The sequence below is a fragment of the Eublepharis macularius genome, chromosome 2, assembly GCF_028583425.1.
Source record: "Eublepharis macularius isolate TG4126 chromosome 2, MPM_Emac_v1.0, whole genome shotgun sequence".
In the NCBI taxonomy this organism is placed as follows: Eukaryota; Metazoa; Chordata; class Lepidosauria; order Squamata; family Eublepharidae; genus Eublepharis; species Eublepharis macularius.
Genome location: NC_072791.1, coordinates 232392598 through 232416784, shown reverse-complemented (window position 1 = coordinate 232416784; position 24187 = coordinate 232392598). Strand labels below are relative to the sequence as shown.

The 24187-nt window shown below is 45.0% G+C and overlaps 1 protein-coding gene across 9 annotated transcripts in view; it reads left to right on the top strand.

Moving 5' to 3' along the window:
• Positions 1–24187, top strand: part of ABI2 (abl interactor 2) — a 97302-nt gene that overhangs the window by 50539 nt on the left and 22576 nt on the right. For 5 of the 9 annotated variants that reach the window (XM_054972276.1, XM_054972272.1, XM_054972275.1 and 2 more), the window contains exon 3: positions 9101–9277. In XM_054972276.1, the coding sequence (XP_054828251.1) occupies positions 9101–9277 (177 nt within the window). Of the gene's footprint in view, positions 1–9100; positions 9278–11675; positions 11694–24187 lie in introns of all 9 variants that reach the window. The other 4 variants (XM_054972271.1, XM_054972269.1, XM_054972273.1 and 1 more) reach the window with 1 other exon arrangement.

Sequence of the window (24187 nt, the reverse complement as noted above, 5' to 3'; positions counted from 1 at the left end):
TGAATATTTGTCAGAGATGCTTTAGGCTGATCCTGCACTGGGTAGAGGGTTGGACTAGATGGTCTGTATGGCCCCTTCCAACTCTGTGATTCTATAAAAGGTCCTGCCAGCCCGGTCCTGCAGGAAAGACTGAAGGAGAAGGGGGAAGGAAGGAAAGGAGGCACACCTGGAGGAAGCCTCAGCTGGGACACATTCGCATTCAGCCCCACCCTGCTAGAGAGGCAAGGAAGGCCAGGGGGAATTAGGGAAAGGGCAGGAACACCTGAGAGCATACACAGCTGGTCAGCATCAGGAGAGGGAAGGTGCTTCGAAGGAAGGGCGGAGGCAGCTAAAGGAAACCCTATAAAAGCTGACTCAGAAGAGTGCTCCTGTGCCAACGGCATACGCAGCAAGCCTGGACAAGTCTAACCTCTTGCTGCCAGATCAAGAAATGCAGTGATGGTGGTTTGCTCTTGGGTTGTGTATGTATATAACAAACAACAACAACAGATATACTGCCCTTCAGGACAACTTAATGCCCACTTAGAGCGGTTTACAAAATATGTTATTGTTATCCCCACAACAATTACCCTGTGAGATGGGTGGGGCTGAGAGAGCTCTGAGAGAGACGTGACTAGCCCAAGGTCACTCAGCTGGCTTCAAGTGGAGGAGTGAGCAGTCAAACTCAGTTCTCTGTATTAGTCCTGCCACTCTTAACCACTACACCAAACTGGCTCTACACACACACTCTCACCCTCTCTAGGAACAGCTGAATATAGGGATGGTGTCGTGCTGCTACCATATGCGGACTAGAAAGCTCCTGAATACCCATGACTGATGGTGCTGGGAGAGGTAAGCTTTGATGGCCCATGAGACAGAAGGAGCTGTGCAAATGGCCAGCTCAGAAATGCAGTCTAGTGGTGCATAACTCTATGCCTAACTTTATGCCTACCTTTCTGCCCCTAGGCACTGTGCTGTATTTTTAGATCTTCATCCCAGTTGTCAGTGAAGGTGGATGGGGGCAACAGGTCACATGGGCAAGATTTTCTTGCATTGTCCCAAACAAGTTTTTGTTGTTTGTTAAGAGTGATTACAACTTCTCTAATGTATGTAGTTTGTTTTAATTTTATACTGTCTTTCCTATGTTTGAGACAGTTTAAAATATTAAATTGGAGTTCATTTACTCCTCACAGGCTGATATTTTAATCCTCAACTTAATGCTACTTAGAATCCTAGTTTGTGTGGAGTGAACAAGATCCAGTTCAGTTAAATGTAGACTATAAAATCTTTGCAACTATACTCTCATGGAAAGTGAAGAAAATACTGGGCCAGATGATCCATCAAGACCAAGCGGGTTTTCTAACAGGAAGGACAGACTAGCCACAACATAAGAAAAATAATAAATATCTTGGAATATTATCAAAAAGAGTCCAGTAGCACCTTTAAGACTAACCAATTTTATTGTAGCATAAGCTTTCAAGAATCAAGTTCCACCCAGAAAAACAGTTCGCTCTAATGTTTCTTGATGCGGAGAAAGCTTTTGACAATCTTAAGTGGCAATTTATGTTTAAACAATTAGGAGAGATGCAATGTGGAGAAAATTTTGTTAGAATAATCCAAAAAATCTATGATAAACAAAAAACCAGAATCTTGGTGAATGGCCAGTTAACAGAACCAATAAAAATGGAAAAGGAACGAGACAAGGCTGTCCACTATCACCTCTTCTGTTCATAACAACATTGGAAACACTTATGGATAAGATATGAAATTAGAGGAGTTAGAATTAAGAAGCAAGAGTATAAAGTACAAGCGTTTGCAGATGACCTAGTCTTCATTTTAGAAGAACCTTTAACATCAATCCAGGAGCTCCTGCAAGAAATTAAGGAATATGGTGCCTTGGCAGGCCTAAAAATAAACACTCAAAAGACAAAGCTCATTACAAAAAACATGCAGAAACAGCAAATGGAAGAACTAACCCAAAAATCACAACTTGTAATTGAAAAGAGGATAAAATACCTAGGAATCTAGATGACTAATAGATGTAGTTCTCTGTATGACGATAATTATATGACATTAATAAAAGCAATTTAGAAAGATGGAAAGACCTGCAAATATTATTGCTGGGAAGAATTGCGGTGATAAAAATGAATGTTCTACCAAGAGTTCTATTCTTGTTCCAAAGCATACCAGTAGGGGTACCCCAAGCTTTTTTCAAGGAACTTAACCTGGCTGTACAGTCTTTTATTTGGCAGAATAAAAGACCACGAATTAAACTGAAAGCATTACAAGACACACAGGAAAAAGCAGGTTTTGCCGTACTGGATTGGGGGTTATACTATAAGGCCTGTGCGTTGACTTGGTTGAGAGAACCAAGTCAACGCACTTGGTTCGTTGAAAACGAAAGACTTTTAAATCTGGAAGGACTTGACTTATTGATGGGCTGGCATGCATTTCTCTGGTATAAAAAATGGGAATACCATAAATACTTCAAAAATCATTGGATAAGGAAGGCATTAGTGATGGTTTGGGAAAGAATAAGTCTCATTTTTTATGAGAAAATCCCTTTGTGGGTCTCCCCAATCGAAGCATTTACACAATCTAACTTGAAAAAAGAGGGGAAAGCCCCTACCTACAAGGTACTGCTGAAACCAGGTGGTCTATTAAAAAACCCAAAAGAAATGACTTCTACGTAATGGGCTTCTACGAAAAGGATGAGAATATTGACATGATAACGTGTGGTGCCAATGTTAAAACAATAAAGAAATTATATAGTATGCTTTTAAACGCAAAATTACAGGGGGAGGAAGTTAAAGAAGCTATGATAAAATGGGCAGAGAACATGGGACACACAATTGGCTTAGAGCAATGGTCGCAAATGTGGAAGGGCAATTTAAGGATGACAAAAGCAGCCTCTTTGAAAGAAAATATTTACAAAATGTTTTATAGATGGCATCTAACTCCTATTAGGATAGCCAAAATGTCTTTAAATATGTCAAATAAATATTGGAAATGTGAGAGTAACCTGGGTTCATATTATCATATGTGGTGGACATGTAAAAAAGCAGCAGACTTGTGGAAGAGAGTCCACAAAATGACTCAACAGATACTTAAGATTTCATTGCCTTTGAAACCAGAACTCTTTTTATTAAACCACATGTTGGTTCCAGTTAATAACAACCAAAAACATTTGATTTTGAATATAATCACAACAGCCAGGATACTATATGTGAAACTTTGGAAAATGACAGTCATCCCAACACAAGAAAATCTGATTGAAAGAATTCTTGAGACAGCTGAAAAGAATAAATTGTTGAGTTTATTGAAAGAGATGGACAATACAATATATAATGACATTTGGGACCCATTTTATAGCTGGATAGAGGAAATCTGAAGAAACCTAGCTTTTAGTTAGGATGAAGACTTTTATGGACATTATTTAAAATGAATGGAAAAATTTGCAAATAAGTGGCTGATCTGCAGAACACATTGAAGAAATATATTAGATTGTACGGTGCAATGTATTAGCGATATATAATATGATTTTTTCCCCATCCCCTATATTCTGTACCCCTTATCTTTTAGTAAAAAATAAAAATTTATTAAAAAAAAAAAGATCCTGTTCAGTGAGCCACCTGAATTCAGATATCACAGTGAATTTGAATGTGATGAAATGAAAAGGGGAGAGCAGCAAGGGGTGGATGTGAGCACAGAAGTAGCTGTGTTGGCACTTGGTTAAAGTTGAATTGCTGCTTGTTGTGACATCTGAATGCAGCAAGAAAAATCACTAAAACAGTATATAAAATCCAACAATACAAATTCACAGTATCCAAGAAAATAACATCAGTCCAGGAAATCTTTCAGCAGAATAAAGGGAATTAAATTAGAAGCCAGTTTTAAAAAGAATGTTTTGCATCCCTTGTAACAATATAAAAGATGACTGGCTGTCAACTTCCTTTGGAAGATAACTAGAGGGTTGGTACTTCAATGGTACATTTTGGCCCTCTTTGATTTCTTAGAGACATGATACAGTCAGCAACATCTGTTCAGTAGAGCTATGTTGGTGAGTATGGGGAGAGATAGTCATTCCCTCCTACTGCTTTTCAGTAATACAATAAAAAAAGATTAAATAAGCTTGAAAAGTCGATAGTGATGTGTGGCTCTTGTTTTTGATGCTTATTTAGATTGTCCAGGGGCTGTATAAGGGAGCAGTATATTCAAAAGAACTTGATTATTTTGAAGGCTTTCTGATATTACTATCATGATGGAGGTTGATAAAATTATGCACAGGACAGAGACAGTGGCTGGAGGGAACTGTTCATCATCGGTCTTCCAGTGCAGTCCCACAGTGCAGGCCTGCCGATTTGGAGATTTTTTCTAGCTGATAAGCCGCTAGAGGGCGTCCTCACCTCTATCTGCGCAGGCACAGCCGCTTCCCTGCCCAAACGGCCCCTATAGAGGCTACCCTCAGTTCATCTTTCGCCGCTGGTGCAGGAGGTTCTAGCATAGACTCTTCTCGAGCTAAATAGCTCCTCTTCTTTGTTTGTCTACTGTTCTTGGAGATCATGTCTGAGAAGGCTTTGTTTAAACGCTGCTCTTCTTGCAATGCCAAAATAACTCGTTCCAATGGTTATCCTTTGTGCCTTCTTTGCGTGAGTGAGGCACACATCACCCAGTCTTGCAAACATTGCCAAAAGTTTACACCAAAGGCCAGATCGGAGATATCAGGCAGGGTGAAGGCCTCTCTTTGGCAGAAGGCCATGACGGTAACCAATGACCCAGCAAAGGCACCGAAATCTGCCTTGACCAGTGCAGGTGATGCATCCAACCCGAAGACTGCTTCGACCCCGAGGCCATCATCGACACCTTGCTCTTCTATGGGCCAGAAAACCCCTCAGAGCTGTTCCTCACTGGTTGGAACCGACCAGGCGGCTAAGTTGGATCCTCTCACCTCAGAAACAACTGTTGTGAAGGGACTCGCACCCAAAGGATCACTCTCGGAACTGACCCCATCGGGCTCGAAGACTCCTCAGAGTTGAGCGCCTTCAACTGCACCCGATTTGCCTTCTCCTCGAATCTCCGATCAGCCTGGTTCCAAGACTCCTTGGAGTCATCCTACTTCGGCGTCAGAACCGACCGGATAAAAATGCTCGACCTTGGATCTGAGATCCTCTTCATCTCACTTACCCAGTGCAGGTTCGGTCTCTGGTGATGAGCCCCCTAGAAAAAAGTTCTGCAAGACGAAGCACCTCTTCAGTTCTGTCTTGGACGCCGAGACAGGAGTGGATTGAGGAGGATGTAGTTATATTGGACCACCCGCTTACACCCACGGGCCATTCCCACTCGCATTCAGCTGGTTCCAAGTCATTCACCATTCAGTCCTCTGAGAAAGAAGGGGAGATAACTAGTAAGGGGAAACGTACGCATTCCTCTTCCAAGAGGGATCTTTACTACTGCCACGATGAGGAGCGCTGGTGCAGGGAAGGCTCTTCACTGTATGAGATTGACACCGGGAGGACCTTCATTGCCAATGTAACGGTTCCTATGCCCACGGTACTTGGGGGGTTGAAGAGAGAACATACCATATTAATAGCCTAGAACTGAAGGCAGCGCTTTATGCCCTGATTTCATTTTCAGATGCAGAGACAGAAAAGTCCATCTTGATTCTCATGGAAAATTCCGCCACAAAGTATTATATCAACAAACAAGGGGGCACAGCGTCTGTGACTCTGTGCAAAAAGGCAATGGAAATCTGGACTTGGGCTGTAGACCATGCAGCTTGGCTTCTTGCTGTTCATATCCCCAGGGTGGAGAACATACTTGCAGATCACTTCGGCAGACTGGACCATCAGGGACTGCTATTTGACACCCATCATTGCAGACTGGGGTCATCCAGATGTAGGCTTGTTCACAACAGAAGAGAATCACAAGACCAAACTTTTCTGCTCTCATGGGCCTAGAATCCTTAGGAGATGCCTTTCAGTTCCATTGGTCTGGCTGTTTCTACTATCTGTTCCCGCCCATTCCGTTACTGCCCAGGGTGGTGAGCAAATTACAACTGGACAATATGACGGGGATAGTCATTGCCCCCTTTTGGTACAGACAACCCTCGTTTCATGGGCTGATGCGGCTCCAGACCCAATTTCGCCCTCTGCCAGGAGAGCTGGACCTCTTATCCCGGAGGGGAGGTCCTTCATCATGATGTTCTCAGACTCAGACTAACAGCCTGGTTGGTGATCCAGGAGGATCTCAGAGGGAGTTGCTAACATTATCCTGAATGCTAGGCGATTGTCTACAAGGTAACCTTATGCCTTGAAGTGGGAAAAACTTAGAGCTTGGTCGCTAACCAAAGGGGTTGATCCTGTAAACTGCTCCTTACCTGTTATTCTGGAATTCTTTTTAGATCTTAAACATAAGAGCTTGTCTAATTCCTCTGTGAAGGTTTATCTAGCAGTCATTTCTGCCTTTCATCCCCCCATTGATAGGAAAACTGTTTTTTCCCACTACACATCGAAAATGTTCCTAAAGGGTTTGAATAATTTATTCCCCCCTGTGACCGCAGTGGTACCCCAGTGGTCGTTGCCCTTGGTCTTGACCAGGCTAATGTCCAAACCCTTTGAACCATTAGCAACGTCGCCAATGGTATGCTTTCCCTTAAGGTTGCCCTTTTAGTGGCTGTTACTTCGGCCCGGCGAGTCAGTGAGTTAGCTGCTCTGAGCATGGAACCACCTTTCTTAAAAATTCACTCAGAAAAAGTGGTATTGCGTACGAAGGTAGAGTTCTTGCCCAAGATTGTCTCTACATTTCATGTTTCCCAGGAAATTGTGTTACCAGACAAACCTCTGAAGCTGAGAGAGCCCTTCACACCCTAGATGTTAGGAGGGTGCTTCTTTTCTGATTAGACCGCACGAAACCCTTTAGGTCAGATTCCCAGCTTTTTATCTGTTTTTCTGGCCCCAAGAAGGGGAAGAAGGCTAGCTCACAAACCATAGCTAGGTGGGTGGTTCAGGCTATATGCTTATGTTATAATAGTGCTAACCCGGGCTTTTTTTCACCGGGAACGTGGTGGAACAGAGTTCCGGCACTGCTTGAAAATGGTCACATGGCTGGTGATCTCGCCCCCTGATTTCCAGACAGAGAGGAGTTTAGATTGCCCTCCGCGCCATTGGCACGGAGAGCAATCTAAACTCCCCTCTGTCTGGAGGTCAGGGGGTGGGGCCACTGGCCATGTGACCCATGTTTTGCCAAGGGCGATTTAAACTTTTAAAAACTCCCCCCTTGTTCTAGCTGACCCAAAGCGATGTCATTGTGCGGTCCTGAGTTCCGCCACTGAGTTCCACCATCTCTTTTCCCAGAAAAAAAGCCCTGGTGCTAACTTACCATGCCCTTTGGAGGTCCCCGCTCATTCCACCAGGAGGTCACAGGCCTCCTCTGCTGCGCTGACGAAGGGCGTCCCCTTCCAGGACATCTGGAAGGCTGCGATGTGGGCGTCCTCAGACAGTTTCATCAAACACTACGCCCTGGACGTCCTGGACAGAAAAGAAACGGCAGTTGGTACATCAGTCCTCCAATCAATTTTCTCATGAAGACAAGCTGTTCCTCCACCCAGGTAATTAGCTTGTTAATCTCCCATGTGGGACTGCACTGGAAGACCAGCGATGAAAAAGTGTTGCACTTACCCGTAACTGTTGTTCATCGAGGTCTTCCGTGCAGGCACACATACCCTCCCTCCTTCCCCGCTTGGACTCTTTTTATCTTTAGGGTATGGCGGTGAAAGAGGACTGAGGGTAGCTGGGGGGCACCCCACCTCTGTAGGGGCCGTTTCGACGGGAAAGTGGCCACGCCTGCGCAGATAGAGGCAAGGATGCCCCCTAGTGGCTTATCATCTAGAAAAGTCTCCAAATTGACAAGCCTGCACATGCACAGTCCCATGTGTGCCTGTACGGAAGACCTCGATGAACAACAGTTACAGGTAAGTGCAACACTGGGTTTTTTTCCTTCTCCCATAATACTAAGTCTTGGGGGCACCCATTGAATTTGACAGGCCAAGGATTCAGGATGGACGAAACCCCCTTTCACTCGCTGAGTAATTAAGTGGTGGAATGCACGAACAGAAGATACAGTGATAACTTCTAGCTTTGAAGGGGGATTAGACAGATTCATGGAGAGGTCCATCAATGGCTACCAGCCCTGGTGGCTAAAGAGAATTTCTTCTCTCAGAGGTAGTAAATCTCTGAATATCAGAGCTATGAGGCAATGCCAAGGGGAAAGCCTTGATTTCTGTGCCCTGCTTGTTGGCCTCCAGGTGCAACTGGTTGGCCATTGTGTGAGATGGGATGTTGGACAAGATTGAACCAGTGGTCTGGAGTCCAGCAAGGCACTTCATGCATGGTTAAAAACTGGATAACAGAAGAGAGAATTATTCCAGTTCCTTCCCTGTTTCAAATTGTGCTGCATAATTTGTGGTGGTACTACATCACTTGTAAAAACGTAGAATACAAATGATGCAAGAAAAATTGGATTGTTTTAAGTATGGTATAGCCCTGATACTTGTGCTCTGATTCCTCGTAATTCAGTCAGTATGAACAAACTGCTGCTTAAAGACATAACAGTTTGGATACCATCCATTCAGTTGAGAGGATTGCTCTCAAGAGCAGATTGTTAGTAGGCAGGACTCAGAGTGCTTTTTATCATTTGCACTTGGTTTGTAGGTTCCCCAAACCCTCTACCCTCAGCTGACCGAGCCACTCGGATACATGCTTCTGTAACCTGTAATATACCACCCATGGGACTGCCATAGAAGGAATTCCAGAAAAATGAGTACAACAGGCAGCTGCATGTTAGTATTGGCCATTGGGTGTCCATGACACCAACTTAGAAACAGTTTAAGGGCTTGTCTGTTTCATGGCTGAGGTCAAGGTTCTGGTTCTTTCCTGAAGGACCACCTCTCTCTTTTCAGTCCCCCTAGCCAGTAAAGGTCCTCTGAGCTTGACACTGTGCAAAAAGAATGTAGTGAGCATCCCCTAACTGGTGGCATATTGATGTGGAAGATCTGATAACTGTTAATCATTAGTAGAACACTTTTGGTCAATCAACATTAATTGTCAATTCCTTGGTTTTGCAGACAGTTGACATACATAAAGAAAAAGTGGCTAGAAGAGAAATTGGCATCTTGACAACAAACAAAAACACCTCAAGAACTCACAAAATCATTGCACCAGCCAACCTGGAGCGACCAGTTCGCTATATTAGAAAACCTATTGATTATACAATTCTAGATGATATTGGGCATGGAGTGAAGGTAAGTAGTGATGTGGAATTTTCATGTTTGCCTGTATATATTCAGAATGCCAAGATCTGTGTGTGTTGGATCCCCTTCCCTTTCTCCTCCAAATACCAGCATGGATCCTCCTATCTGATGATAATCTTTATTCACCCCTTATTATTCCTTTTGTATCTCTGTCTGTCTCTCTCGTGTTAATCCTGCTTTTCTGGCTGCTTGATAACTGTATTTTAAGAAATTGGTGGAAGGCTTTCAACTTGGAAAATATTTGGTGCTATTCCTGTCCTTTGATTTGGTTGTCAAGCAATATCTGCCTGCCCGCAAGCTATGCCTTCTGTCTCTTTTGTTTACTTGACCCAAAAGTGCAGGAGGAACATGTTTGCATTGTGGTATTAGGCTCCTCCCAGAAGAAACGAACGCTATCCAGACTTGTGTGATAAGCAAAACCAAGCGATGTGTATGTTAAGAATTTTTAAAGTGCATAACCAGGATGAATAGGAAAATGCTCAAGTTTTGCTATATGTGCAATTTGGCCAGCACTTATGGTACAGGCTAACTTAACTGTTGAATTGGAAATTGAATCAGACATACAGCTGCTTTCTTGTTCCGTGCAGATACAATTTTAGTTCACTTTTTTGCATATCTTTTCCTAAAGCATTCCTGAAACAAGTCATTCAGTTGATATGAGGCTGCCAGCCTTTGAAAAGGAACAGATGCTGTGAATAGGAATGATTTACAAGGCCCACAGCTCCTGCCAAAGCTACATCAGGGTAATGGCTCCAGCTCTTCCACGAATGGAGAGGAGCTTGCGTGGCCAGGGGGAGGGCCTGCCAGTTTCCAGTGCTGTTCTTCTACACAGCGCCCGAAGATTGTAGGCCAGAAATTCTTTCTGTAGATTTCATTTGAGGTTGGTTGACTCCAACGCAAGATGTTCTTAACAACGCTACCTCAATTAAATATTAAGCCAACTTTAACTCTTTGCATGATAAAAATATATTCTGCATTTCTTCCTGAACATTCTTTGCTGCATTCTACAGAAGTCTTCAAAACACACAGTAAATATTACCCCCCAAGCCCGAATTAAAAACCCATTTTAGTGCCTTATTAAAAGGCATGTATATGAGAACACTGTTAATATGGCACATACGGTTTACAGTATTGGTGAGTTTCCTAAAGTCAAGCAGCAGATAGTGAGAAGAAGCTACTCTTTGCAATGCAATAAATAGTACTTGCATTTCCTTTTGATGTATGGGATTTCATTCTCATGTCTGTTTTCTTCAACATGGACATCAAGAAGCCAAGTAGCTCTGAATCTTCAAGCATGCCATATTATCTAGAAAGGGTATGTTTGGACACCAGACTTAGTTTGAGAGAAAAGAAATACATTACCAGTACTGACAGTGCTATGCCATGTGTGTAATATTTCTGAAGATGGTGGTAAACCTAGTACCAGGATGACTTACGTGACCAAATAAGTAAGAGCTATAGAGTTAGGTTTTCAGTATTGAGCTTTAGTTTCCTGTAGAAATCAATATGGGGAAATCATTTTATTCACAATCTAATTTTTAACATCTGCATCTGTAGCTGTTTGGTTTAGAAAGAAACACCATACCGTTCTCAGTTTTGCAAGGTGAAGCCTAAAACCATGACGTGAACAGTGGATTTATAGCTTGTAAGCTGGCCCTGTGTCTTGTTTCTTATCATGCAAAGTTGGTTGCAAAACTTATATACTATATTTAAATTTAACCAATGAAGGTCTTTATAATTGTGTATAGTGGATCAGTAGAACTGTAATGCATGCAATTCCACGAAAATGTAATTTAATGGCTGTAGGTTAAGCAGTTAATGGCTTGTGAGATAACTGTCTGTAATGGATTCTGCCATGCTCATTGTCTCTGGCATTCCATGAGAACTAAAATATACAAAACAGAATTAAGAATAAGAACATAATCATAGCCGTTCATTTTTAAAAAATCCATGTATTGAAACCTGTTATGCTTAATCGCTGTAATATTTGTTGCAGTTGACTTTAAATACATCCTGGAGGTTAGTCTACTTAAAAACCAGCTGGCTTGTTTTCTGCTAGAAACTTGCCTTTGGGATTCTTACAGGCAGTTCTCTTGTGTTCTCATGAATAGTGCTGGAAACACTGAGTGGCACACTTAGCAGCTAATGCTATCTTAAGACAGTGCTGTTTGTTCATGTCTTTTAATGGAGTTTCATCTTGGAGAACCCTTTGTCCATAACCCATTCTGCTTAATCGCTCTTTCTGTGATCTACTGATACATTATTTTGTTGATGCAAAATGCTTAACTTTTTTCTTTTTTCCCCGTCTCTCTTCATATCCTGAAGTTTCAACTAACCTTTCAATGCTTTTCTTCCTTACCTCTTTTATTTGCTTCATTTATGCATTAAGTGGTTGCTTAGATTTAAGGTAAGAAACGGCAGGGCTGGATTTCATTCTTATACTGTGGTGGACTATTACAAATGGGGAGTGTGTTGGGGACCTTGGGGATTGGAAGAGGGAGTACATAGCACCGTGGTGCTTACAGCTCCAAGCTTTTTAAGGCCTTCCGGTTAAAGGATGACTAAAGATCGAGATAATTAATAGGGCCTTGGGAAATCTATAGTTAGCATGAGACAAAGATGAAGCTGTCCTCCAGTTAATTCGTTGATGACCTCCCCCTGTGTAATAATCTGATATGACCATGTTTGTGAACAGTACTTGAATTTGCAAGCTTGCTGAGTTTGCAAAATCAAAATGTAACATGGGGCATGTTTGTTTCTCTCTGTTTTTCCCCTGAAATATGTTAGAAAATAAACAGTCATGTTAGGATAATTTTGCAGGTCATTATGCTTTGCACCTTAATGAAAATTTATGCATGTGCACACGTGTACATGCGTGCGTGCACACGCACTTTCCTCAGACTCTGTAGTGTTAATATTGCTGTTGTATTGTTGTCAGTGTTGTGTTGAATATACTCATTCTTGTTAAGATGTTTGCTGTCAATGATGTTATTCTGTGAAGGGGGGAAGGCTTGCTTGCATCCCAGTTGACATCAGTCCAATCTAATTCTTTAACTTTGTTAAAATAGGCATGCCTAACTCTTTTGGAATTTGCAGTGTGCCTCAAAGCTTGCAGCATCTGGAGGATTCGGAGGGTCCCCCCCCCCCCCGCTTGCAACAGCACTGCTGTATGCTGTTCCCTGCCTTCTCCAGAGTGGTTTGCCTTAAAACTTGAGTTGTTGGCTATTTGGGAAATAGAAGGTCCAGATAGCCATGACTACATGGAGCTGATTGCATGACTTTCAGGATTGTAGTTCGTTGAAAAAATACCAAAAAACATGAAATCAAGATCTAGATTAATTGGAATGAGATGAATTAATTGCTCACCATGTTTAATTGTACAGTTAATTAATATATTATAGGTTAACATAATGTGTTTGAAGCTTGGAAATATGGAGCAATTCTTTCAATAGAATTTGAGAAACAAACACGTGAGACAAATTAAACCATGGCTTAGGAAATCAAATTACTCTTCCTAATTTAGATCTGAGTTTAAGAATTAATTATAATGGCTTGATATTTTTAATTGAATATTACAAATAACAGTATTATATTTACAGTCTATCATATAAAACGTTACATTTCTAGCAAACATAAGAAATGCTTTAAATAACAACAAGGTGGATACTAAAAAAAAAAACCCTTGTTTTTTGCTTGGAACCGCTAGAGGCTATTGTTACTGTAAAATTTAAGTTAAAATAAAGCCAGAGAAGTGGAAAGCTAATACTGTAAAGAGAGAGACCACAATTTCAGTCATAGAAACACACTGAAGTTCAGTCAAATTAGTGCAAACATAACAAAAGGCATTACAAGATCTTTTTCAAAAAGGCACACATTGTTAATATATAAGTTCAGCAATAAAGTCATATGCAACAATTGTGGTTTTTCCCAACAGGGGAAAATATCAAAAAGATAAATGAATAGCTGGATAATTCCCCCCTCCCTCCTACATAATTTTTAATAAGGGTAAGCAGCGATACTGAAAAATCCAGCTCTGCTGAATTCTGGACATTGGCTGTAGTCAAACTAAAGATTCCAAGCTCTCCGCTGCATTGCCATTGGGTAAAGCAGAGCCATTACAGTCTATGAATACTGAAGGATTTTCTTCTTGCCTTGAACTTACAAGATTGAGGATAGTTTTGTACAGAAACTGGTACTGGTCAGTGTCTGTCAAGATTCCAGGCCTCATCAAGTTTATCATCTTAGCTACGTGATAAAGGTCCACACAGTTTTCATTTTCTAGCTGATGCATGAGCGTTGTTAATGCACAGAAAGTACCTGCTGTCACTCCTCCGTGTTCATCATGTATAATCATAGGTCATCTCTGTTGGAAGTTTCTTCTTTAATGACATTTATAAGCTCAAATATTTTACTAATTGGACTATCTGGATTTGGCCATTTTGGACACTAAAAATGTCTCACTTCAAAACATAGTCATCATTAAGATCTACACCGCAGTTTAAGCATGTTTACTCAGAAGATAGGTGACAGACAGAGGAGACTGCAAAATCAGGAATGCCCAGTCTTTGGAAACCAATGTGGAATGGATGCAGCCGTTGAAGGAGTCGAACTGGCCATTTTCAAATGGGCTCCCACCAGCGGGGGTGACATATAGAGACCCAATGGCTTTATAGCCTAACTTAATTTTAGTGGCTTAGCATAAATGAGGTGTTTTTTGAGAATGATTAAATACAGCCTTTGTTATAAAAGTTAGATGCTCCATTGTCCCTCCCAAAACATTTTTTTTAAGAAGTCCCATGCACTATAAGCTATTGTCTGCCACAGTAGACCCTTTTAGTTAGGACATGTCACTTAAGGTGTTTCTGCAGTTCTTTCCTATTGTGTAAGTATTTTGGTAGGCAAGAATAAGAGTTTTGGATGGCATACAAGAAATGTAAGATTACCTGTACAGTTCTGACCTAAATGTGGAGGGAAGAAGAGAGATGGTGCTTTGAATAAATCGAGAAGGTATAACTTACGCACTTTGGGAAGTTACAGAGAAGAGAAGATTGCAGAGTGTTAAAGGTTGTCAACAATACTAGGTTTGAAGAAAGAATGTGACCGAATGGAACAAAGGAAGTTAGTATTTGAGGGGATCTGATGACATAAAAGAAGAGCAGGAAGAGAGGGGAGAGAACCATACTGTGTTGCTGGTTAATGCAGGCTACTTTGATCTCTTTTTTCCAGGTTTGGGGGTTTGTTTTAGTTCAGTTCATAGTCCAATTTTAAAATAAATTAGGGAGCAGTAATCCCAAACAATGTTAAGTGTCTCCCCCCCCCCCGCCCCCTGCAATGCTTGTTGCTTGTCTGGATGTTCTTAATTTACTGGATGAAGCATTACTGTAGACGAGAGGAAGTAGTTAATGGTATGCATCAGAGGATGTGTATCTTTTATAAGATCTGAACTTCTTTGCATCTTGCATGAGTTGTAAAAACTGCAGGGTTCAGTCAGTTTTTATTAGGCATTTGTAGAAATACTGATCGTCGTCGTCCTTCTGTGCAGCCCCACATTGGGACTGCGCAGGCGCAGGCCAGCCGCGGAGAAGATTCTTTTAGCTTCTAGAAATGTGACGGGGACGTTCGGGCCCACCGCGCATGCGCGTCGGTGTTCCCGCCAATTTTGAAGTACAAGTACCCGAACGTCCCCGGCATTCCCTCAGTTCCTTTTTCGCCGCCGTTCGAAAAGGTTCTTTAGCTGTCGCTCGTGTCTTCGGACTGTTCGTCGCTTGTGAGTTATCGCTTCATTTTCTGGGACACGCCTCCACCATGTCCCATTCCTCTCTATTTAAAAAATGCCAGCAATGTGGCACTAAAATGACCCACTCAGACGGTCATGACCTGTGCCTTATCTGTTTGGGCGAGGGGCACGTCGTGGAGCGCTGTAAGTTCTGCATGGCCTTCACCCCGAAGGCGCGGAACGACCGCAAGGCCAGGCTCCGAGCCTTCCTTTGGGACGCCAACCTTCTGCCGCCCAAACCGTCTGGATCGTCCGGGAGCAAGCCCAGCTCTGTCGCTCCCTCGCCGGCTCCGCGTAAGTCGCCGGAACCGCTCCCCTCGGATCCGACGGGGCCGCCCGTTCCGGAGGGCTCGACTACCTCCGGTTCCGTGAGTGTTCCGTCCAGTCGGAAGGCGAAGAAACGCGCTTCGTCGAAGCCTTCTTCCAAGCCTTTGGCCACTGCGGCTTCTTCGGAGCCCCCGCCAAAAAAGGCAAAGGCCAAGTCGAAAGCCAAGAGCCGTGCTTTATCGCCGGCCCCGACATCGTTGGCTGGTTCGCCTCCCAGATCGGCCCCTCCTGCTGAGGACGTCAGGAGTCTCCTGCACACCCCTTCGCCTCCTCGTACGCCTCCTCCGGTGGTTCCGGACGACTATGAATCGTTCCCTTGTTTTTCGGAACCGTTCCAGGAGTTTGAACGCTCCCTGCCATCTGCTCCGGTCCCGTCGGAGGCCTCCGTTCCGGCGCAGCCAGTCTTGTCGGTTCCGGCGCCGTTTCACCGATCCGTTCCAGTGCCTGCTGCTCTACCTCCTTGGCAGCCTGTCCCGGGCTTTGGGAACGTGGCCTCCTGGCAAGATTTCGTGGCTTGGATCCAGCAGTCCGCCCCCTTCCTGCCTGGCCCATCGGCGCCCTTGACCTCGGTTCCGGCGCCGTCGACTCTGCCACTTGCTCCGCCTGCTGCTCGGCCGCATCGCCATCTTTCGGCTCCCGAGCCTTGTACCTCGGTTCCGACGGAGCGCCCTTCGGTTCCGACGCAGACCCCGGCGGTTTTCTCCGACTCCGAGGATGAAGAGGGCCTGGCGTCTCCATCAGAGTACTCCTCGGACGCGGCTTCCGACCCTTCCCCTGATGATGCTGTGGGGGAGCTCCGTTCGTCGTCTCCTAATGACGACTACAGAGTGTTCGCGGAGCAGCTGGTCCGGATGGCCGCGGCACTGGAGCTGGATGTCGCCTCTTCCACCTCAAAGCCCAAGAGCAAGCTGCTGGAGCCGCTGTACTCTGGCTCTCCTGCCTCGGTGGCGTTCCCCCCTGTCGAGGATCTCGTCGACAATGCCCTCGCGCTCTGGCAGACCCCTGCTTCCGTTCCGCCTACGGCCAAGAAGGTCGAGAAATATTATCGGCTCAAGCAGGAGGATTGCCCTTACCTCTTCACCCATCCGAAACCCTCTTCCATCGTGGCCGAGGAGGGTCAAGCTCGGTTCCGACGCGGTTCCTCTTCGGCTCCGTCGGATCGGGAGGGCAGAAAGCTAGATGGCATCGGTCGGAAGGTGTATTCTTCGGCTTCCCTGGGGTTCCGTATCGCCAATTTCCAAGTGATAATGGGCTCCTACAATCTCTTCTTGTGGAAGCGACTATCCTCCTACCTCTCTGACCTTCCCGACGATCGCCGTGCCTTGGTCAAGGCTCTCCAGGCTGAGGCTTTCCGGTTGTCAAAGCAACAGATGACAGCTGGCAAGGACGCCGCCGACTCTGCTGCACGTGCGATGGCATCCTCCGTGCTCTTGCGTCGGCACGCCTGGCTTCGATCTACGGCCCTGCCCCCCGAGAAGAAGGCCAAGGTCGAGGATTTCCCGTTTGAGGGTCCCCAGCTCTTCTCAGAGAAAACGGATGAGTCCCTTTCCCTCATGAAGAAGAACCAGCAGACGGCCAAGTCCCTCGGGGTTGCGCCTTCGGTTCCGCAGACGGGTCCGAGATATCGGTACGGCAGGTTCCGGTCCTATCAGTCACCCTACCAGCAGTTCCAACAGCGCCAAGGAAGGTTCTCCTCCGGTCAATCCTATGGCCACCGTTCCTACTCTGGCCAGCAGCGCCACTCTTCGAGACGCTCCGGCCGGTCCAAGGGACGACAGCAGCCTCCCTCGCCCAAGCCCTCGACTTCGGCGCAAAAGCCCACGGTCTTTTGACTAGACCAGGACGCTTCCCAGTTGGCCTGCAAGGACACTGTTAATATCTTGTTCTTGGACAGGCTACGGCCTTTCTTGCCCCATTGGCGACTCATTACTACTGATAGCTGGGTCCTCTCTATTGTGGCCCGTGGTTATAAGTTATCGTTTACCACTGCACCCCCTCTTTCGCACCCCCCTCGTTGTGCTTCTTGTTGTAATGTTGTGTTACAAAATAATGTTTTGGAGTTGGTTAACAAAGGTGCTGTCCGGGTGGTCGATGTCTCTGCTTCCCCTTGGGGATTTTATTCAAGATACTTTCTTGTGGATAAGAAAGATGGGGGGTCTCGTCCCATTTTGGACCTTCGGGCCCTTAATACTTACTTGAGGGTGGAAAAGTTTAGGATGCTTACTCTGTCACGAGTATTGGAACTCTTGGAGTCAGGCGTCTGGATGGCCATTTTGGATCTCAAAGACGCCTACTTCCACATTTCCATCTTTGAGGGCCACAGAAAATATCTCCGTTTTACCTGTGGAGGCGCTGTCTATGAGTACACAGCCTTGCCCTTTGGCCTGGCCTCGGCGCCCAGGGTGTTCACTAAATGTATGGCCACCGTGGTGGCACATTTACGGTCTAGTGGCTGTTTTGTCCATCCATATTTGGATGATTGGCTCCTGGTGGGTCCCTCCTCTGATTCCCTCCGGGCCTCTATCGCCCTCACCTTGTCCGTGCTAGACGGCCTGGGGCTAGTGGTCAATTTGGGGAAGTCTGTGTTGTCCCCAGGTACGAGCATTAGGTTCCTCGGGGTCCACTTTGACTCTCTGCTGGGCCGGGCTTATCTACCCCCGGACCGCTTGAGCAGGCTGTCCTGCCTGGCCCGCCACTTCGTGCATAACCGGTTCCAAACTGCCCTCCTGATTCAAACCTTGTTGGGCCTCATGGCCTCCTCCACAGGGGTGGTGTGTTTTGCTCGCCTGCACATGCGGCCTCTGCAAAACTGGTTTGTTCGGGTTTTCAACCCTCTCGCTATGAGTCAACACCGTGGGTTTTCCATCCCGAGGGTGATACAGCGGTCCTTGGTGTGGTGGACTGTCCCTGAGAATTTGTCCAAGGGTTGTCCTTTTGGTCCCTTCCTGCCGGAGGTCACCGTCTTTACGGACGCTTCCAATCTAGGCTGGGGAGGGCGTTGTGGGCGCCTGTCTGCTCAGGGTGTTTGGTCCTCCCTTGAGGTAAACATGCACATTAACCTCTTAGAGCTTAGAGCGATCCGTTACTCCCTTGCTTCTTTTGCAGATGTCATTCGGAACAAGAGGGTGCAGGTCCTGTCGGACAATACCACAGCCTGTTACTATCTCAACAAGCAGGGAGGAACGGTCTCGCTCAAGCTCTGCAGGGAAGCGACTACGCTCTGGAACTGGGCTATTACCAACAACGTCCTGCCCAAGGCCGTTCATATTGCGGGGGAGAGCAACACAGCAGCAGACGCGCTGAGCAGAGTGTTTTTGCCCCAACACGAGTGGTCCCTCAACAGGGCTTACCTCCATGTGGTTTTCCGCATGTGGGGCACCCCGCTCATCGACCTCTTCGCCACAGCCCACAACACACAGGTTCCCCTGTTCTGCTCCCGGGCCGGGATTGGCCATCGTTCACTGGGGGATGCCTTCCAGATACCCTGGTCTCCAGGGCTCTTTTATGCCTTCCCGCCCTTCCCACTCCTTCACAAGGTCCTGTCCAGGATCAGAGCCTTCCGGACCCATTGTATCCTGATTGCCCCTCGGTGGCCTCGCCAGGATTGGTTCCCCCTTTTACTCTCCCTGTCACAGGGGCGGTGTCTCCCGCTTCCACACGCCCCAGACCTGCTACTCAGGGACGGGGTGTGGCATCACGATGTGGCAGTGCTAAATCTGACTGCCTGGCTCCTCTGCGCCCCAGACTAGGCCTCTCTGCTAGGGTGCTTAACGTGATCTTGAATGCCCGAAAACCGTCTACCAGGTTGTCCTACCAGAGGAAGTGGTCACGTTTCTCTAGGTGGTTAGCCCCCAAAGGGGTTTCCCCTTTCACTTGCCCGCTGCCTGTCATTCTGGACTACCTCCTGGACCTGTGCTCCCAAGGCTTGGCGTTCTCCAGTGTTAAGGTGCACATGGCTGCTATCTCTGCCTTCCATGAGCAGATTGATGGGAGGACTGTGTTTGCACATTGGCTGTCCAAACAGTTCCTGAAGGGCCTACTAAAGTCCTTTCCTCCTAGGGCCCATCCTATTCCTCAGTGGAGCCTGACCCTGGTGCTCTCCCGTCTGATGCTCTCCCCTTTTGAGCCCCTGTCTACCTGTCCCTTGCCTCTGCTCACGCAGAAGGTGGCCTTTTTGGTTGCAGTCACTTCCTCCAGGCGGGTTGGGGAGTTGTCTGCTCTAAGGTGTGACCCCCCCTTCCTGCAGTTCTTCCCCGGTACGGTCATGCTCCACACTAGTATGCAGTTCCTGCCCAAGGTGGTTTCCAAATTTCACCTGCGTCAAAAGGTGGTCCTTCCTTCCTTTTTTCCTACACCCTCTTCCCCAGAGGAACGTACTCTACACACATTGGATGTGAAACGTGCTTTATTGTTTTATTTACATCGCACCAAGTGTTTCAGGAAGTCTCCTGCCCTGTTCTTGTGTTACTCTGGCCCTCGCAAGGGCTCGCCAGCTTCTGCCCAGTCCATCTCTCGCTGGATTGTGTCTGCAATTAAACTTTGTTATCAGCAAGCTGGAGTCCGGTGCCCGTTGTTGATTACTGCTCATTCTACTCGAGCACAAGCTGCCTCTGCTGCCTTCCTGCGAGGAGTGCCACTCCAGGACGTCTGCCAAGCTGCAACGTGGTCTACCGCTGACACTTTCATTAAACATTATTCTGTAGACGTGAATGCACGCCGTGAATCCGCTGTTGGCACGGCTGTTCTGCATTCTTTGTTCACATAGACACTCACACCCGCCCCCATTGGTGAGATGCTAGCTATTCTCCCAATGTGGGGCTGCACAGAAGGACGACGACGATAAACAGGGTTTCTCACCTGTAACTGTTGATCGTCGAGTCTCTTCTGTGCAGACACACATTCCCTCCCGCCTGCCCCGCTGTGAGTGCTTGGTTTACTCCATTGTTTCTCCGGCGGCTCAGGTGAACTGAGGGAATGCCGGGGACGTTCGGGTACTTGTACTTCAAAATTGGCGGGAACACCGACGCGCATGCGCGGTGGGCCCGAACGTCCCCGTCACATTTCTAGAAGCTAAAAGAATCTTCTCCGCGGCTGGCCTGCGCCTGCGCAGTCCCAATGTGTGTCTGCACAGAAGAGACTCGACGATCAACAGTTACAGGTGAGAAACCCTGTTTTTCTTTTTTTGTTTGCTTCAACCTTTCTGGCAAACTCGAAGTTGTTAAGTCAAACCTGTCTAATTATAGTGGCTAATTTTTTTTTTGGAACAATGTTTGCTTTCCAAAATAGCCATGTAACATTTTAGTTGTTTTCTTTCTCTCAATGTTGGGCAAATGAACTTCAGTCCTGAGAGTTTTTTCAGCCATGCAAGGGCTTGATCGTCTTATCTTATTTTCTTTGAAATGACTCCATGGTATATTAAAAACTATTTTTGAAAGTCCCCTAAGTTTTAAGAGCACGTTGCTATATTTTTACGGGGAGGGGGGTTTAGGTGTCTTACTGGTCAGGGAAATCAAAGTCCAAAACACTGCTTGACACATGAAAATGCCAGTTGTCTGAATTGTGGCTATGGAGTTGAAATTAAATCGTGCTGTTGTGACTTTCATTGTTTAGTATAAGCACACTGAAATGATGCATCTCTAACATTGTTTAAATGCCACAAAACTTAATGGAGAGTTTTAGGGTTGCTTCATGTGACACTGTATGCAGTCATATTTATGGTGGCCAGATGAGTACCTTCTCTGGGTCTATATGGGCTGCTGATCTGTGCCAGACATTGCTGCTCATACATGTGATGGGATAGATGGCGTATTAACTTCAGAAAAGACTGTCCCTACTTAAATTGCATATGTGAAGCACCTCTCATACCAGTTTATTTCCTCAAAGTTGTTTGTTTGCACTGTAAAAATCACTTCTGACACTAATAAAGGATTATCATGTTCGCTTGGGAAGGGGTATTTCGTAAGAACAGTTGTATATGCAAGACAGAAAGCCAACGGGTCCATTTTGTTTGGACCACCATAAACTGCTAGAGCAGCGTCTGTCTTTGTTTTCTCCTGTGATTTTGATTAAGTAGCTTTGTATTAAAAGTTTATCCTTATATTTTGTATTGATTTTAGCGTAAAATATCTTGAATAGGTAGCGTTAGTGGTGAAACAATGCATTATTTGACATTGCCTAGTGATATGCATTTGTTTATTAATGCTAGTTCATGTGTGATTAGTACTGCTACTTAAACAGTAGTGACCTATTTAGAGCGCATTGCAGTAGTCAAGTCTTAATGTTACTGTAGTATGGATCCAGATGGGTCAGATCAATTGTGTCAAGGAAGGGGGCCATCTTCTGGGCAAAACTGAGTTTGGAGAAGGTAATTTTTTGCAGCTGCATTAACTTGTTTCTTTAGCAGCAATGCTGGATTCAGTATAACAACTAGACTGTTAACCAAGTCTACAAGGGTCAACTGAACCTTGTCAAAAGTGAGTAGTGTAATGTCCTTTAATATCCTTGCCCATCTGGCTACTAAAATCTTGTAAAGACCACAAATGAGCCCTTGATGTCTTATAAATCAGGAACTAGCCCAACGCACCTTCTCCTGCCCACTCAAAGGGGTGGGTGGTCACGCAGCAACTACTTAAAAACCCATCCCTAGACAACAGTGATGTAGACAATTATTGCCCACTCTCTAACCTCCCCTTCCTGGGCAGTGATAGAGAGAGCAGTAGCTAACCAGCTCCAGGCCTTCTTTGAGAACTCTTGTGCTCTGGAACCTTTTCAATCTCGGGCAGTGGTTTAAAGCCTCTACTGCATCACCAGAGGATTTGAGATGAGATGAGTGAGATGCAGATCTGGATGTCGTCTGCATATTGATGTCATTCAATTCCAAAGCTATGAATGATTTCTCTTAAAGGCTTTTCATGGAAGTTAAATAACATGGGGAATAACATTGCATCCTATGGAACCCCACAAGATAGTTCCCACACTGAAGATTGCTGGTCTCCCACAGCAGCCCTGGAGTCCATTCCATGAGGAGTGATTTTAAGCCAGTCCAAGACGCATCTCCTGATGCCTACTTCTGCCTCCAAGTGCTTCAAGAGGATGGCATGAGCTACTGTATCAAAGGCTGCAGATACATCCAGGAGGAGTAACCAAGAAGTGTGGCCTTCGTTTGCATTCAGAGGTCATCTACTTCTGCCACCAGAGCTGTCTCAGTCCCATAGCTTGGCCTGCAACCAGACTGAAGAGGCTCCAGAGCACCAGAGTTATCCTAGAAGACCTGTGTTTGGTCTGCTCCTGGTCTCTCAATCACTTTGCTAAGAAAGGGCAGATACTGTCAATATCCATCACTGTCACTGGGTCTAAATGGTCCATAAGAGGACCAGATGGTTTATTTCTTCCGTCTCAGCTGTATTAAAGGTGGTGTCCAGGTCAGAGTAAATTCATGGTATTTTGCAAGCAATTTTTTTTGCAAAGGTCTCACATCTAATTTTGTGTTCCTGAGCTAGAAAAGATTCAGATTTAGGAGTTAGAAGATGCTGAGATACCTTAAATAATTGGGATGGTCATGAAACAGCTGATGCAATTGCAGTAGAGAAACAATGTTTCATTGCCTCTATCACTGTTGCTTTGTAGGTCTTCCAGTGGGCTCTATAATATGTTGTATCAGATTCTGTTTGAGTTTTCCACCAGTGTTTTTCTAGACATCTTCCAGCCCTTTTTAGGTGACCCAGCTCCGAGGAAAACCATGGGGTTGGCTTCCACCCCAAGAGTGGAAGAGGTCAATGAGGAGCAATCTTGTCAGTGGCTTCAAGGAGCTTCATGTTCCATGCTCTCACTGCAGCCTCAGTAGAGAATACCTTAGGAATTCCAAAATCCCCCGGTTCATTTTGGAAACCAGAACAAATTAAATCTACTCAAAGAGATTTAAATAAATGTTTGACAAGTTAGGCATAATAGGGGCGAAAGTGCCATCTTGGTGGGAAGATATAATTTCTGTAGCAGACAGTTGTCAGCAGTGTTGATTGCAAAGAACAAAATGTCTCCTTTACAACGTTCTTAGTATGTAACCCCCCCTCCTCCAATTGATATCGTTTATCTTGCATTTTGGTTAAAGTAACTTAATATTTCACGTTGTTCAAGTTGACTTTAAAAAGTTAGTCTATATTGTTTCAAAATAAACTTGTTTAAATGGTCTTATCATCTTTATTGGCCTTATAAATTGCAACATTTATAACAAAATGTTTACCACAAATTGCTTTTTAAAACTTGCACCAAGGCCTTGTACATATTTGTTCTGAAATAGAATAAGCAAATAAAGTTGGAATTCAGCAGTATATTTTAATTTCATTATCTAAATAGCAATAATAAAAGCTGAGTGTTTATCTTCAGATTATTTATTATTTTATTTTTAAATGTTGAAGCAACAAAATGTAGGGCCAGCGTGATCATTAGGTTTTTGTTTGTAGCCGGAGAAATTATACCGCAAGAAAACTATTGAACAAATCATGTTAGACTTGTATATTTTTATGCTAGACCTGGATAAATATTCCCCTGTGTTTGGCAGTGAATTCTTGGATGTTAAGTGCAGAGAACACAAGAGTTGTTTGCTCCAAAATATACTTGGAGGAAGAAAAGGGCATAGTTAGGCGGCATTTATATAGCCATCTTGAAACTTTGAGGTGAGCCGGGTTCAGTAACTGAGAAGTTTGTGCCTTCCTTACTAGTCCAGCAGTTACCTACTAAGACTGAAAAAGGACTACGTTTTCCTCATGGTTTGAAAAGCAGTGACTGATCTTATGACCCGA